This window comes from Danio rerio, chromosome 16, assembly GCF_052040795.2.
Source record: "Danio rerio strain M-AB ecotype USA chromosome 16, GRCz13ab, whole genome shotgun sequence".
In the NCBI taxonomy this organism is placed as follows: Eukaryota; Metazoa; Chordata; class Actinopteri; order Cypriniformes; family Danionidae; genus Danio; species Danio rerio.
The window spans coordinates 51,173,053-51,190,000 of NC_141036.1; the positions used below are offsets into that span (position 1 = coordinate 51,173,053).

General features: G+C 32.8%; 2 protein-coding genes across 6 annotated transcripts in view; one reads left to right on the plus strand and one right to left on the minus strand.

The window, feature by feature from the left end:
- The window catches only part of rgl2 (ral guanine nucleotide dissociation stimulator-like 2), a 64,833-nt gene that overhangs the window by 44,857 nt on the left and 3,028 nt on the right, over nt 1–16,948 (minus strand).
- LOC147840415 (uncharacterized) lies at nt 7,830–15,887 on the plus strand. The gene is made up of 7 exons (XM_087288153.1): nt 7,830–7,933; nt 8,795–8,947; nt 11,391–11,454; nt 11,532–12,518; nt 12,629–12,787; nt 12,895–12,990; nt 14,021–15,887. Exons 3-7 carry the CDS (start codon nt 11,440–11,442, stop codon nt 14,321–14,323), a joined length of 1,560 nt encoding a protein of 519 aa, XP_087144279.1. The 5' UTR covers nt 7,830–7,933; nt 8,795–8,947; nt 11,391–11,439; the 3' UTR covers nt 14,324–15,887.

A 16,948-nucleotide genomic window follows, 5' to 3' on the forward strand; every position in this document is an offset into this window, starting at 1 on the left:
CAAAACATAGCAAGACAAACAAGGAAAACTGCTTTGTAATGCTACACAGGGTAAACAAGACTCAGCAATGTGTATGAGAAAGTGAGTGATGAGTTTGAGCTGTGTGTGTGTCTGGCCAAATAACTGTCACCTGTTGCAGGAGTGATGAGTGCATCTGGGAGTAATTCTGAAAGTTGTAGTTCAGTTCAGTGGCCAAATTGTAGTTCTCCAGCGATCTGCAACCGATCTATCGCTGGTGATAATAATAATAATGATAAATTTAAGCAATAAAATCTGCAAATTTTCATGATTTCTGAAGGATCATGATTCAGATGAATCAGCTTTGCATCACTGGAACAAATTAGATTTTATATTAAATAAAAATGCAAAGCTATTTAAATTGCAATAATATTTCATAACATCACAGTTTTACTGTATCTTTTGATCAAATAAACCTCTATGTGCACAAATGCAGTCCCAAATATTTGAACATCGAATTAATGACAGATATTTTCGTGCATGTATGAGAGTTATGATGGAAATAAATTCACAAAAATGCCTCCCAAACATTAAAAAAAATATCTGATTGCATGAAAATATTAGGCGGTACAACTATTTTCAACATTGATAATAATAAGAAGAAATGTCATTAGCAGAAAATGGCATATTATAATGATCTCTGAAGGATCATGTGACAACTTCAGACTCCTGATGAATCAGCTTTGCATCTATGAAATAAATTAGATTTTATATTAAGCCAAAATATATACAAGCTATTTAAATCGCTATAATATTTCAGAATATTTTGATTTTACTGTTGATCAAATTAACCTCCATGAGCACAAAAAGCAACCCCAAACATTTAAACAACGAATTAAACACAGATGTATTTATATGAGTTGTGACAGAAATAAATTCACAAAAATGCCTCTCAAAAATAAATAAAAATATCAGATTGCATGAAAATATTAAGCGGCACAACTATTTTTAACATTGATAATAATAAGAAGAAATGTCATTAGCAGAAAATGGCATATTATATTGATTTCTGAAGGATCATGTGACAACTTAAGACTCCTGATGAATCAGTTTTGCATCACTGGAGTAAATTAGATTTTATACTAAATAAAAATGCAAAAAAGCTATTTAATTTGCAATAATATTTCAGAATATTACAGTTGTACTGTTGATCAAATAAACCTATATGAGCACAAAAAGCAACCCCAAACATTTGAACAACGAATTGAACACATATATTTGTATGTGTATGTGAGTTATGATGGAAATAAATTCACAAAAATGCCTCTCAAACATAAATAAAAATAACAGATTACATGAAAATATTAGGCGGCACATATATTTTCAACATTGATGATAATAATAAGAAATATTCTTATCAAGGCAATCTGCATATTATCAGGATTTCAGAAGGATCATGTAACAACTTTAGACTACTGATAAATCAGCTTTGCATAACTGGAATAAATTAGATTTTATATTAAATAAAAATACATACAAGCTTTAAATCACAATAATATTTCTGAATATTATGATTTTACTTTTTCCCAGAGATGGGTTGCGGCTGGAAGGGCATCCGCTGCGTAAAAACTTGCTGGATAAGTTGGCGGTTCATTCCGCTGTGGCAACCCTGGATTAATAAAGGGACTAAGCCGACAAGAAAATGAATAAATAAATGATTTTACTTTATCTTTTGATTAAATTAATCTCTATGAGCACAAAAAGCAACCTCAAACATTTGAACAACGAAGTAATGACTATATATTTGTATGTGTATGTGAGTTATGATGAAAATAAATTCACAAAAATGCCTCTTAAACATTACAAAATATCAGATTGCATGAAAATATTAGGCGGTACAACTATTTTCAACATTGATAATAATAATAGGGAATGTCATTAGCAGAAAATGGCATATTATATAGATTTCTGAAGGATCATGTGACAACTTAAGACTCCTGATGAATCAGCTTTGCATCACAGGAATAAATTAGATTTTATACTAAACAAAAAAATTGAATCAAGCTATTTAAAGTACAGCAATATTTCAGAATATTACAGTTTTACTATATTTTCTAAACACAAAAAGCAACCCCAAACATTTGAACGACGAATTAATGACGATATATTTCTATTTGTATGTGAGTTAAGATGTAAATAAATTCACAAAAATGCCTCCCAAAGATTAACAAAACCCTTATATGTCCCAGGTGGAATGTGTTCTCTCAGAAGAGCGTCGTAAACACATCACAAGGGAGCTATTTACAGAGACCTTTTGTTTCTGCTTTCTCTATGAATACCTCGTCTGGCCTGCTTCTCCCTCTTTTATCTTCCGCTCTTCTTCTGTTCTCATCTATTATAGCATCGACCGACTTTTCCTCTTTCTCTGCCAATCGAAGGCACACCGCGACTACCACTGACGATCACAATGAAGCTTAATGGAAATCAGTCAATCATTCCGGGCCTGCTGTTAAAGGTTTAGTCTTTGCAGTGCTGTATGGCAAGCAGTTTCAACCTTTATTTATTTATATATATGAAAGGAACAATCTGGACGACACGATGGCTCAGTGGTTAGCACTGTCGCCTCTCTGTAAGAAGGTTGCTGGTTTGAGGCCTGGTTGGGCCAGTTGGTGTTTCTGTGTGGAGTTTGAATGTTCTCCACGTGTTGGTGTGGGTTTACTCCGGATGCTCCGGTTTCGCCCACAGTCCAAAGACATGAGGTATAAGTGAATTGAATAAACTAAATTGGCTGTGTGTGTGTGAATGTGGGAGTGTATGGATGTTTCCCACTACTGGGAACTACATAGGAACTGTCTGATGATAGGTAAAAATGTTTTTCAAAATGAGCTTTGTAAAAGTGTTTCACACTTTGTAATGTTGTTTTGCACTTCACGGCCACCGTATTATATGAACAATTATTATTTAAATTAGTGAAAATTAAACAAGTACTGATCGGTTTATGAATAAATGTCTAGACAGCTTGCCATACAACATGTATTGAGACACACGCCGCTGCATGTGGCCCACGGCACACTATTGAGGGGACATAATGAGCACTCTGTAGACAACTGGGTCAGCTGAGGTTGTTTTTAGCTAAACAATTATCCACCCTAACATCTCTCCACTCCCTCGCTCTCTCTTTCGTTATATGTTACACCCAGAAACACACACAAGGAAGTTACGCGGTGCATTTTGACCTGCACATATGCATCCTGCCGTAGTCATGAAAGAATCAAGAGAAGACCGGATCTGGTTTCATCCTGTTGAGTCTTTTCTGGCCTTGCTTTTGTGTCATTTGAGCGAACCGGTGTGTGTTCATCTGTATGGACTCCTGCATTATTCACTGAGGAGCCGTGAGCCGATCATGTGACGATAACAGCAGGGATGTTTCTGAAGTCAACTTTAACTGCAAACTTTAAAATGCAAAAAATGGCCCTGCAGGGTGACTCAAAGAGTTCATTTGCAGAGGCAGATAACTTTGTGTTAATAAAGTAAAGTACATATTTTATGATATTTATAATTTATAATAATATGTAGTAAAATAAATAAATAAAAATGATGTATTTTATAAATAAATAATTAAGTTTATAACTACAATATAGTAAAACAAAATAAATAAATAAAATTATGTCATTTTTATAAATAAATAAATTAGTTTATTAATACAATATTCATTCATTTTCGAAAATGAAGCTGCATTTATTTGATCTATACTGTAAAATACTGAAGTACACTGAAGAATATTGTAAAATACGATGACACATTATTACGATTTTAGAAATAAACAATAAAATGGACAGAAATGACCCTGCAAGTTGACAAAATGCTATATATATATATATATATATATATATATATATATATATATATACATATATATATATATATATATATATATATATATATATATATATATATATATATATATATATATATATATTGTTGTTGTTTTTTAATGTAGATACCAGAAAAATGAAAAACACAAATAAAGCGTTTATCAAATAATAAATTTTTTGGATTTTTATTATATTAAAATATTTTTTATTAATTAAATTATTTATTATTATTTAAATTATTTGAAATATTATTATTTATTATTATTATTATTATTTTATTTATTAATTTTTATTTATTCAAATTAATCTTACTATTAACATTAAATTATTTAAATAAAATAATTTATAAGGAACATAACATTTTGTGGATTTTGTACTGCTTCCTTTTTTATCTATTAAAACATTTTTTATATTTTAATATGTTTTAAAACATTTTATTACTGTGGATTTTTATTTTGATAAAATAAATAATAAAATAAAGTTAAAAAAGTTTTAAAAATCATGTTTTTTATAAATAAATATTTTTATAAATAAAATTTTCAAATTACATTTTAAAAATCATGTTTTATAAAAAAAATGTATTTTTATAAATAAATTTATAAATTTATAAATAAATTAATTTTGTATAAATAAAATAAATATGACTATATCTGTATATCGGCACTGGTGAGAGGTGTGCATTGGCTCAAGTTTGCAGGCTGAGTGCCTTAGCGTCCTACCAGTGATAATATACAGCCACATCGCACTGCTACTACTGTGATATTGCGTTTATACAACAGTTCGACAACATAATCATGTAAATAAAAAAGAAAATACGGAGAGTCTTAATATCCTTTTGTAAGTGGAACTACTTTTTTCTGCCATATATTCACATCTGCAGCTGACGTCAGAGCAGCAGAAGCCGTTACTAATTCACCAACGTCACTTTTAAAGCTGATGTTTAAATGATTCTCTAGCGTAATGTCTAAAGTGATGACAAAATAGTCGAAATGCCCTCAGTCTACAGAAATATCTCCCAGTATTTCTCTGTTGCAATCGAGAGATAACAATATTACTATGGTATAAATACAGCCCTACAACATACAAAAGAGAGAGTTCGACTTAGGCATTTACATGTTTAATAATGATATAATCAGCTGTAGTTTGAAATTATGTTTGAGTTTTTCTAGGGCTTTTTATGCGATCCCTTTCGCCCTTTAGTGGATGAACATTGTCAACCGTCTTTGCTCAAAAACGGCGCGCTGTCTCACAGAAATTATAAATATTTAAAAATAGGCACTTTCCTTATAAATAAACCACAGTTGCAATTTAAACAACTAGGTTCTTGACTAAAAAAGCCTCAAAAGTACATCATGTTACTCAACAGCAGCAATATTTGTCAAACTGTAGAGTGTCTTCTGCTTGTTGCTATATGTGGGTGGAGTAATACACAAGGGTGAAGGGTGCAGAGTCTGTACGAGTGCTGTTACTGGCAGAATATTGCACGGCTCTCAGCCAATCAGATTCAAGAACCAGGCGGAACTGTTGTGTAAAACATTTTATCCTTTGATTCCAAAGCAGATCTTTACATGCAGTTCAAGCTGCAAAATCTGCTGATTTGTTGAACATTTATTATTATTATCAATAATAATCAACAATAGTTTTTGCTTCCTTGATTCATATTTAAGGATATTTTTATATAGAAAGTATCAGAGAGTTCAAAGGAGCAGCACTTATTTGAAACAGAAATATTATTCAGTGCTCATGTGCCATGAACAGGAGGGAAGTTTCTAGAGTGAAATGATTGGGTTGAAGGGCTTCTGTTTTTAGACCGGGAAACCCAGCTGAGTGTTGAATGAAACTCAGCCTTGGTGTAGCTGTATCTAGTCAATACTCAGGATGTTGTGACAAGAAAAAAGGAGCAGAGGCGTAACCACTACAGTGTTCATCTTAGTGCTCTTTCAATGGTTTTGTCAATGGCAGATTTTCAATTGTGTCAATTTGTGTCTGCTTGATGCAAGTCAATGCTATAGATGTCTTATTCAGTTTAGATGGCACAGCTGTTAAATAACTGGAAAAAATTACTTTCAGCAAGAAATCAACTTACTTTTCAACATTAGAATCCATTGTTTTATTTGATTTGAAATAAACCTGTATATTTATGTCTGTAAAGAATTTTTGAGGTAGTTATTTTTATTTATAATAATAATAATAATAATAATAATAATAATAATAATAATAATAATTAGTGGAATCACTGGCCCATTTATCCATCATATGTTTTTTACACAGCGGATGCCCTTCCAGCCGCAGCCCAGAACTGGAAACTGGAGCACCCGGAGGAATCCCACGCCAACATGGGGAGAACATGCAAACTCCACACAGATATGCCAACTGACCCAGCTGGGGCTCGAACCAGCGACCTTCTTGCTGTGAGGCGACAGCACTAACCACTGAGCCACCGTGATGCCCCATAATAATAATAATAATAATAGTAATAATAATAATTGTAATTGTTTTCATGTTTTTTTAATAATTAATATCTTTTGATATCTAATATCTTTAATTTTCTACTTAACATGCTGAAAAATAATAAATATTTTTATTTAATAATTTTAAAATACTTTATTTTTTATATATATTTATTTATAATATATAATAATATATACATATAATATGTATTACAAATACATAATATAATAAATAATAAACCTTTAAAAACCTAATTTTTTTAAACAATATGTATAAAAAATAATTCTGATAATTATCTGTGTAAATCCAATATGTGAGTAAATTAGAAGTATTTATGTATAATATTTGTTAATTGTTATATTCATTTTTACACATTTGTTGTTTTATTAATTTTATCAATAATATCAGTACAAATAATAGTGATAAATCATAATATGGGTGTATGTTTATTTGTATTATATTTATTACTTCTTATAAAAATGTACATTTAATTGTGTCATTCAATACTTTTATTGGGGTTTATACTGTATACACACACACACACATACAGACAGACAGACACACACACTACAAGTCAAAAGTTTAGGAACAGTAAGATTTTGAAGATGCCTCTTCTACTCACCAAGCCTGCTTCAGTTTAATCCAAAGTACAAAAAGAAATGTTTAACATTTATAATATTAAAATTACTCTTTTAATTGAATATATTTTTTAAAAGTAGATTTCAAAAACTGAATTTCAGCACCATTACTTGTCACATGATCCTTTAGAAATCATTAAAATATTTTTATTTTCCAAATAAATGTTTATTATTATTATTATTAATGTTATTATTTTATTGTTATTATTATTTTATATTATTATTATTATTATTTGTTATTGTTATTATTACTTTTTTCCCACAGCGGAATGAACTGCCAACTAATCCAGCGTATGCTTTAGGCAGCGGATACCCTTCCAGTTGCAACCCAGTACTGGGAAACACCCATACACTCTTGCATTCACACACATGCACTACAGACAATTTAGCTTATTCAATTCACCTATACAGTAGCTCATGTCTTTGGACTGTGGTGGAAACCCACGCCAACATGGGAAGAACAATGCCAACTGACCCAGCTGGGGCTCGCTCAAACCAGCCACCATGCCGTCTCTTAAATTACATTTATTCCAATGTAATGAAATATATATTTAAATTCTAAATTAAAGTTATTTTATTTAGCAGAAATGTATATAGAAAAGTTTCTGTTTTACTTTATGCAGGCTTGGTGAACAAAGGAGACTTTAAATATACACTGTAAAAAATAAAATTTCAATTTGTTCAGCACACTGTACTTTTTCTGTCATATATACTAAGAATTGTGAATAACTACTGATCTACATAAAAATATATGTTATGTCAATAATATTCGCTAAAATGTTATGTCTACATGTTTACCAGAGTTTTCTGGACATACATTTTTGTGTTGAACAGGTATGTTGATATTTAAATAAATTGCGCATGCGTGACGCAACGTTTGAAAACGGCGCCAACCCTCCCCCATATTGACCATTCGTTTCGCTCCTCATCTCCATTTTGTCTTGGTGCCATATCGGACTTCACGCATATTTTCGACTCTTCGAGGAACTAAACATTAACTTGTTCCTGTAGGTGAGTAACAACACTTATTAACACTAATTCTATGCATGCAATGAATTTTACTATATTCACAACCTGACGGTTTGTTTTTAGCGACGAGAATTATTGCATATGCTGAAGTTTCAAATGCAGTGGGTAATTAATGTGGCCTATAGTTTCAGCTAAGTCCAAACTCATAAATGTTTCCGTGTATTCATGACATGAGTGGCGGATTTAGGCAGAGTCAATCGCTCAGGGAGGCATGGAGACCCCGCGCGACATCCTTCCCGCTCACGCCCGCACCTTCGAGAGGGCGGAGGACCGTGAGTTCGGCACGGTCGTCGTTTGCCTAACGCCAGTTAAGCTTGTGCCGCTCCTTAAGACATTACTTGGAAAAAAACGGAAACTGCTTTTCTGTGCCGTTTAAGTTTAAAATGTTTCATGTTAACACTAAAATGACATCATTATGCTTAACTGTTAATCACTGATAAAAGATGGCTAATATGGGACCATAGTATTAACATTTACGTTAGGGAATTCAGAGGTTTTGTTTGTTTTTAGGTGAAACGTTTTCATTTCTCTGGCGAGTTTTCACATTTTTCTCATTTTACGTGCTTCTCCGTGTGTGCCGCCTAGTGATGGGTCGTTCTTGAACGATTCGTTCATTTTTTTTCAGGTTCACTCCTCTGTATACATCAATATCATATATTGATATTGATATCATTGTCTGCTCCCAAACATGTTTCATGTTAAAATATGGGGGCATAAACTTGAAAAATGTTTAAAAAAATTTAAATGTGAAGCTTTTTCAAATATATTTTTTGTAAGAATTATATTTTATTTAAAGTTGTGATTTAACAATACAAGGGTATAACTGATTATTTCTGTTTTCAGGATGATCTCCTCAAGACTTCATGCAGTGTAAAAACTGCAAATTCAGCACTTCAAGTGAAGATGTCCTTCTGAAGCACTATCAGCTACATCATCATAGAATTTCCAACTGGCCCTGTCTTTACACGGAGTGTGTTTGTGCTTTTAAAACTGCAGGTGCTTTACGATCCCACTTATCTAAATCACACCACAACACTGATAGAGTCAGTCGAGATCTTTCAACTTTTAATTGTGGACTATGTGAATTTCATGAGATTTGTACTGAAAAAAGATTTTTTCTTCACCTACAAAATCATCTGAAACGTAAAGAAACAATTCAGTGTCCCTTTAAAGGATGTGGATTTAAAACAAACAACCGCCCAACCTTTAGCTCGCATAGAAGCAGAAATCATAGAAATCAAACCTTAAGTGACAGACAGTCTCAGATAGTTTCAGATAGTCTCGGAGTCTCAGAAGTTCTTTGTACAACACAGAATATAAGTAAATTTGATGAAGAGGATATAATAGAGTCTGTTGAAGATGTAAATGTTCATACACTTGAACGCAAGATCGCCTCACTTTTATTGTGTATGCAAACTGTTTTGCATGTCTCAAAAAGTGCTACTCAGACAATTTTTGAGGAACTTAAAAGTATTTTGTTGTTCTCAAAATCTCATGCTCTTCATACAATAGAAACAATTGTAACAAAGCACAATATTAACATTGAAAGTGTTGTAATCAAGGAAATTGCAGATTCTGTTTGTCTAACAAATCCACTTTTTGCATCAATTTCTGAAAAGGGCACTTTGTCTACTGACTATAAACGAAATCAATATTTCAAAAGGAACTTTTTTGTAATCGAACCTACTGAATATCTTTATGAGCATTCTCATAAAGAAGTGTTTGTTCATGTTCCAGTCATTCGGTTGCTTGAAACCTTGTTAAATCAAGACAGCTTTTTAAATAACATTGAATTTACACATAAACATCTCCCTGGACAATACAGCTCATTTAAAGATGGAAAGTACTACAGGGAAAGTGGATTTGTTACAGAAGATGATGTTAAACTAAGTTTAGCCTTTTATGTGGATGAGTTTGAAATTTGCAACCCTCTTGGAACATCTCGAAAAATCCATAAAATCACTGCTGTGTACTGGGTGGTCTTAAATTTACCTGCAAATTTAAGATCTACTTTATCATCAATCCAGTTAGCTGTTTTAGGAAAAAGTATTGATGTTAAAAAATTTGGATTTGACAAATTTCTTGAACCTTTGATAAAAGAGTTAAAATCTCTGGAGCATGAAGGTTTGTTTGTGGAAGCTTTAGGACATTATATAAAACCAACTGTATTCTGTGTGTGTGCCGATAATCTTGGAGCACATGGTCTTGCTGGTTTTCAGGAAAATTTTAATGTAGAAAAATTCTGTCGATTCTGTTTGATTAGTCGTGATCAGATTTCAACTGTAAAACCATGTGACTTTCCTTTGAGAACTGTGGATCAACATGATTTATTTGTAGAACAGCTTAAGCAGAGTGCTGTTCAGAGTGTTAATGGTATAAAGAGTGAGTGTGCATTGAGCAAACACTTAAGATACTTTCATCCTGTAACTGGATTTCCCCCGGACATTTTACATGATTTCTTTGAAGGGGTCATCCCTGTGGAGTTATCTTTGTGCCTCAGAGACTTAATTTCCAAAGGTTTCATTACTCTTGAAGGAGTAAATCACTCCATTAGAACATTTCCTTACAAGTACTCTGACAGGGTCAACAAACCAAAGACAATTCTAAAAACAAGTCTTGCTAAAGGATCAATCGGAGGAAATGGACACGAAAATTGGACGTTATTGCGCTTACTTCCTCTGATGATTGGGGATCGTATCCCAGAGCATGAGCCATCATGGGACATATTAATGGACCTAAAAGAAATAGTTGAGATTGTTTTGTCAAACAGTCTCTCTGATGAAACTCTGTGTTACTTGTCATTTAAATTTTCTGACCACCGCTTGCTTCTTACTTCCACTTTTCCGGACTATGCATTAAAGCCTAAGCATCACTTTATCGAACACTACCCAGAACTAACTAAATGTTTTGGACCTTTAGTGACTTTGTGGACCATGCGCTTTGAGTCTAAGCACTCTTTCTTCAAGAAGGTTGCACGTGATGCCCACAACATGAAAAATGTACTTCTCACTCTTTCCATGAAACATCAACAGATGATTGCATACCATTTGGATGCACAAAGCCTTTTAAAGTCAGACTTGCATGTTGAAAAGTTGGATGTGGTTAGCATATCATTGTTGGATGCAACCCTGAGGCATGCTGTACAAACAAAGTTCCCACAATTGCACACTGTGTCACTGTCCAGAGACGTTTGTCTTCATGGAACTAGATATGCCAAGAACATGATCATATCGGCAGGACACTGCAATGGACAGCCTGAGTTCTTCAGAATAGAAAGCATGTTGATCCATTCTGCCAAAGTGTTCTTTATAACAAAAAGGTTTTCTGCCTGGTATTTAGAACATTTGAGATCTTATGAACTTGTTGAAAGCCACTATACTGACATGGTTATCTTTGACTCTGGTGACCTAAATGGCTATCACCCATTAATTCCATACAGTGTGGGATCAAAAGTGTTCGTGACCCTGAGGACCTATTTGCAGCATTAAATGTCCTTTACAATGGTATGTACCACATTAACTAATTAATTTATTAATTGCTTAAATTTAGTAATTAAAATTGTCTTCTTGTTTATTTACAGCCTTTGCTACTACGAGTCATCATTTCCTCCACTGAAGCCCGGCGAGTCCAGCTTCCTGAAGTGCCTGAATCAGTGGAATCTCTCATCACTATTCTTCAAGAGAAGCTGCAATTACAAGGACAGTTTTCTCTTAAGTTTGAGGATGCTGATTTTGGCAATGCACTTTGCAACCTGTCTGACATCTCAGAATTGCCCAGTGGAAAAGCAGTCTTGCATATTCAGTGGTGCAAGTCATCAGCTTATGAAAGCAGTAGCCTTCCATCAGTTTCATCACTTGATACTGCTAGTCTCGACTCTGAAGAATCCTTGCCAAGCACTTCAGGCTCTGTGCAAAACTATTTACGTACTGCCTCAGAATGGCCCTCGCCATTCCCCATACCAGCGCTGTCATTTGATGTGGAGCTAAAACTAAGACGAGGAAACGAGGCATTTGAAAAAACAAAAATAGGCATTGATGTGACTAGAGACATGAAAATAGAGATTCTTGACAAAATAGTGCAGACAGTTTTTGACATAAAGGCATACCCTGACAATCAGGAAATTGAATCCATTGCATCTGCTTTGGTTTTAAAATATCCTTGCCTTAAGGAGCCTGGCAAAGGAAAGGGTTTTGAGGGATGGTTGATCAGCATCAAAAACAAGCTAAACAATTATAGGGCAAAGTTGCGAGAGGCAGGTTGCAATGAAGTAATTGTTAACAGAAAGCGAAACGATGATGCCAGTGGTCGGAGGAGTTTCACTCTGAAAAAGGCAAAGCGTGGAGAAGTCAATCATGTACCGGAACATCCATGCAACCACACTGACACTTCACTTGAAGAGCAAAGAGTTTTTTTGGTAGAGGAAACCAAAAAGGCAAGAAGAGACATGGCAGCCATAAGTGAAAAAATGGAACTAACATTTTCCCTTAGAAGAAAAGAAATGGTCCAAGAGCAGCCAATGATTGTAGAGGTTCAGGAGAGGTGGCCTGCACTCTTTTTTCAAGAACAGGTAAAGATAATTTTTTTCTTACTTATTAGGCTTTAAGTTTACAGAATGCAAGATGCTATGTTTACAGAAAAAATTGATTGCTGTAAATCTGGTTGGTTTGTTTTAAAAAGATCTGTGAGGAATTTTTCCGCATCACCAACAAAGACCTACTAGGAGTCTTCATGGCAGCCACTGACAAGTACACACCAAAGCTTCTGAAATTATACAGAGCCAGAAAAGGAGCGTTTGGACATGAAATGGAAGAGCTCCTGGAAAGACTTGATGAAAGGGTAAGTTAATAATTTTCATTATTTACATGTTTTTGATCTATGTAGTTGATGATATTTCAGTTGTTATTCTGTGACTTTTTGGTTGTATCTTTTTTATGTTTTTGCAGACAACAGAAATTGTTAATCACAGAAGGACTGCTGCTTTGGAGGGCCTGCCTTTGTTTCTTCGAGAGAAACACACTAACCTTTTCAAGAAATGTAAAGTAGGTATCAAACCCTTTAAATGGTTTAAAGCATGAGTGTCCAAACTTGCTTCTGTATTGCTGGTGTCTTGAAAAGTTGAGTGCCAATCTATTTGGAGCTTTCATGAAAACTTTTGATTAGCTGAGTTAAAATGTTTAATTTAGGTATCATTAACAGAAATTACAAATCTTCTGACCTTAAGGTATAAGAAGTAAATTTCATGATTCACAAGTATCTTGTTATTTTTAAAAGATTGATATCAGGTTCTATATTAGTACCAGTTTAGACCTGCTCACTGATTTATGCAGGTAGTTAAGGGAAAGAACATGTAAAAGAGATGCAAGAGAAACTGTTGCTTTGTCTGTTATTACATAAAATTAGAGTTGTGCCGAGAGTCTGAGACGTTATTCTTGTCAACCAAAATGGCAGCTGTTTTATTCAGAGTACAACAAATCAGCATTTATGTATTTATTCATTTATGACAGTATTTTAAAATAAATCACTTAAAATATTTAAAGTCCAATTACTGCATTAATGTTGCATATGAATACTGATGAATCCTTGTTATTTACATGTTGTCTGTTTAATTGTTACATTCGCTTTTGCTTAATGATTTGAATTATAACACTATGTCTTCCTACAGACAAACTACACATTACATAGCAGTTTTATGATCATAACTATTTGATGTAACTGGTCATTTTGCTTAACTGCAATTAAGTTTGCATAGTCATTGTATTATACTGGTTTGTTATTTTTACAGAATGTTCATATTTCTGAAAGATAATGGTATATATTTTTAACTGAATAAATAACTTTGTTACAATTATTTAAATGTGTGTGTTGTTATAGCCCTATAATAAACAAGTACTTGCAAAATTTTTTAAATCTCTATAATCGGCATTAATTGGAATATTTTATTTGACAATTAATCGTCACCTAAATTTCATAAGCATGACAGCTATATTTGCAATATAACATCTTGCTTGTTTGTAGATAAAGTACTATAATGACTTTCTATGCTCAAATATTCTTATTGTGTTTTCACAGGAAACTGAAGATGGAACAAAGGGCGTATCAGTTGGCATTCTCTATGTTACGGAAGAGGACTCCCGGGCAGCATCTCCAGTGATCCAGAACATTGCTGTTGTACTGGAAGAGGTTGTTGTTTTGGAAGACATTCCAGATACCTCAAGTGCTGTAGCATACCTCTTTGGCCTTCTTTATGCACTCAACTTTTCCTATCCCAAAGAACTCCGGTACACTTTTGACACAATTCAGAATGTTTTCATGGAGCTTGGGACTGGATGTACGCAACGTGTGCTTTCTCTTAAAAACAAGATGTTAAACTAATACTGTAAACAGTGTTGTGTCAATGGTCTGATGTTACAAAGACCTAATGTACAATTTGAGTACTAAATCTGTTTCATGAGAGCCACTGTTTAGGCACTGTGTTCAGTTAAATGGGTAACACTTCATAATAACTACACACTATGAATCATTTGTTAAGCATTAGCAAATAGTTAGTTCATTATTTGTTAAGTATTAACTCTAATAGGCATTAATAAGCACTTTATAAATATAGCCACAAATGCTATATTCTTAAATTGTAATTAATTGCATTTTCATACTTTGTTAATGATTCTTTTTTTTATTACATAAGTATAGCATTATTTACAAATCAGTTATTTAAGAATAGGTGTTGGTTTTTTCCAGATCATTCAGAATGTAAAAGTACATTATTAATAAACTATTCAAATAACGTTCATATATCTTATTATTCAGGCATATACTATTAGTTTATTTATATATTAATAAATGCTTTATTAACTCGACTTCATCCAGTTTTGTGACCTAAAGTGAGGACTATTTATGCTTTATAAATCCCTTATAAATGACAATTAAATGCTCAGTTATATTCCGAACAGGGAAAAAGAGCATGAACTATTTAATTCATTTCTATTTATTTAAAGATACACAAATGAAACTATCAAATGAAAAAAAAAATCTTTGCAACTTTATCTAAAATGAAGTTACTGTACAGTTTAAACTTTACTAAATAACACTGAAATGTTATATCATAATATATTGTTTTATCCAATTTTATTTAATTAGAATTATTGCTAATTGTATTTTGACATTTCTGTTATTCGGCGATGTTTAAAGTTTACAGTAATTTTATTTTTTTAGATTAGATTGCAAACATTTATTGTTCATTTGATACTCAGCTTTTAATTGTCATTTATAAGAGATTTATAAAGCAAAAATAGTCTCACTTTAGATTAGGTCACAAAAATGGATGAAGTTGAGTTAAAAAAAGCATTTATTAACATACATAGTAACCATTACTATATGCCTGAATAATAAGATATATAATTGTTAATTTGAATAGTTCCATTAATAATTTACTACCTCATGCTGAATGATCTTAAAAACCACCAGCTACACTTAAATACAAATGGTTTGTAAATAATGCAATACTGAATTCAGTAAGGAACAATTAATAAAAAGCAAAGTATGAAATACAATCATTAAGCACATTTTGAGCTTATAACAGCATTTGTAGCTGTATTTATAAAGTGCTTACTAACGTCTTATAATGTAGAGTTAATGCTTAACAGATAATGAATTAACTATTTGTTAATGCTTTGCTAATGATTCGTTTTGTGTAGTTATTATGAAGAGTTACCGTTAAAGGTTTTAAAATTAAAAGGTTTACATTTTGTCAAGACACCCAAGCACTTAACTTTTGTTTTGGTTTAAATGTTTATGGAAACTGGTGTCCAAATCAACCCTTTTGTTTATAATTTGTGCATAAAAGCATTCAAAGCAAATTTAGTTTGTGTCAAATGCAATGTTTAAATTGTTAATTTCTGTGCTGTTATTGCAGCTAAAATGTTAAAGCTAGCATATGTGCCTGCAAATTAGCAGAAAAGTCTGTATACTGCAAAGTTTGTAATTTGAAGCACTTTTCATCTTAAAATATTTTCAAATGTTTGTGCTATTTCCTATTGTAAAGCGTTATCTGTTGCTTTCAGTGGAAATAAATTGAAGAAGTAGTAAGTTTGTGTTTGTCATTTGTAAGTAGAATGATTAAAACAAAATGATATGCTAACTAGTACTAATTACGTATTTTGCAAATTTGAAAATAAACATCCACTAAACAGAAAAAAATTAATTGACTCAATAGCAGTAACTGTTGCTTTAGTTGATGTGACAAGAATATCTTTATTAGTATAATACTATAATCAATATTGCATGAACAAAGAAAATTATGTTAGCTCAACTAAATATTGTTACTGAGAAGAACTAAAAAACAGTTGTTGAGACAACTCAAAGTTCTTACTGCATCAAGTTGCCTTATTTTTTTATGTTTGCTCAACATTTTTTTTTTTACAGTGTATGTCTATTTTAAAAAGTACAGTTCTAAACCTTTAGACCGGTAGTGTGCAATACACACATTAAGCTAGCGACGTGTAATCTGACGATATATAAACACACAGCATGAGAGAATAGCAGGTGGAGTCCCAAATAGCAGCGCACAGGGCTTTTGCTTCAGACTGATAAGAAACTCTCAGCTCACAGTACAGCTAAAACAAAACGGCTAAAACAAACAATCTAAGAGCAGCAGATGAGTCTATTTGAATGTATTCACTTTCCGCCCAGGCCACTTCACACACAGCGCTGTTAGTTATGTAATAGATCCTCTTCAAACTAACATTCGCGGCCCCTGCAGCTTTTTCTCAGAACTAACCAAATGTAGCTTCAGCTTTCCTTATGATTGCGCGTCTCATGAGGACGAAGCCTCCGTCACTTCAGATCAAAACGCTGCTGGAAGAGCCAAAACTCGCCTCAATATCCTGTTTCAAGTTTAATCCACAAGTGAAAGCTGATCTCGCTCAAAACACCAAAGCTGCCTGTTAGACTCAAACCTTCTGTTGGCCTTGCATGGAAATATAATAATGTTGAGGAAGGCCA

Bases quoted from the DNA above. Each gene is read 5' to 3' on its own strand.
- LOC147840415 (XM_087288153.1), top strand. The intron at 12,519-12,628 runs GTAAAGATAATT...TGTTTTAAAAAG, and splicing joins CACTCTTTTTTCAAGAACAG to ATCTGTGAGGAATTTTTCCG. The intron at 12,788-12,894 runs GTAAGTTAATAA...ATGTTTTTGCAG, and splicing joins TGGAAAGACTTGATGAAAGG to ACAACAGAAATTGTTAATCA.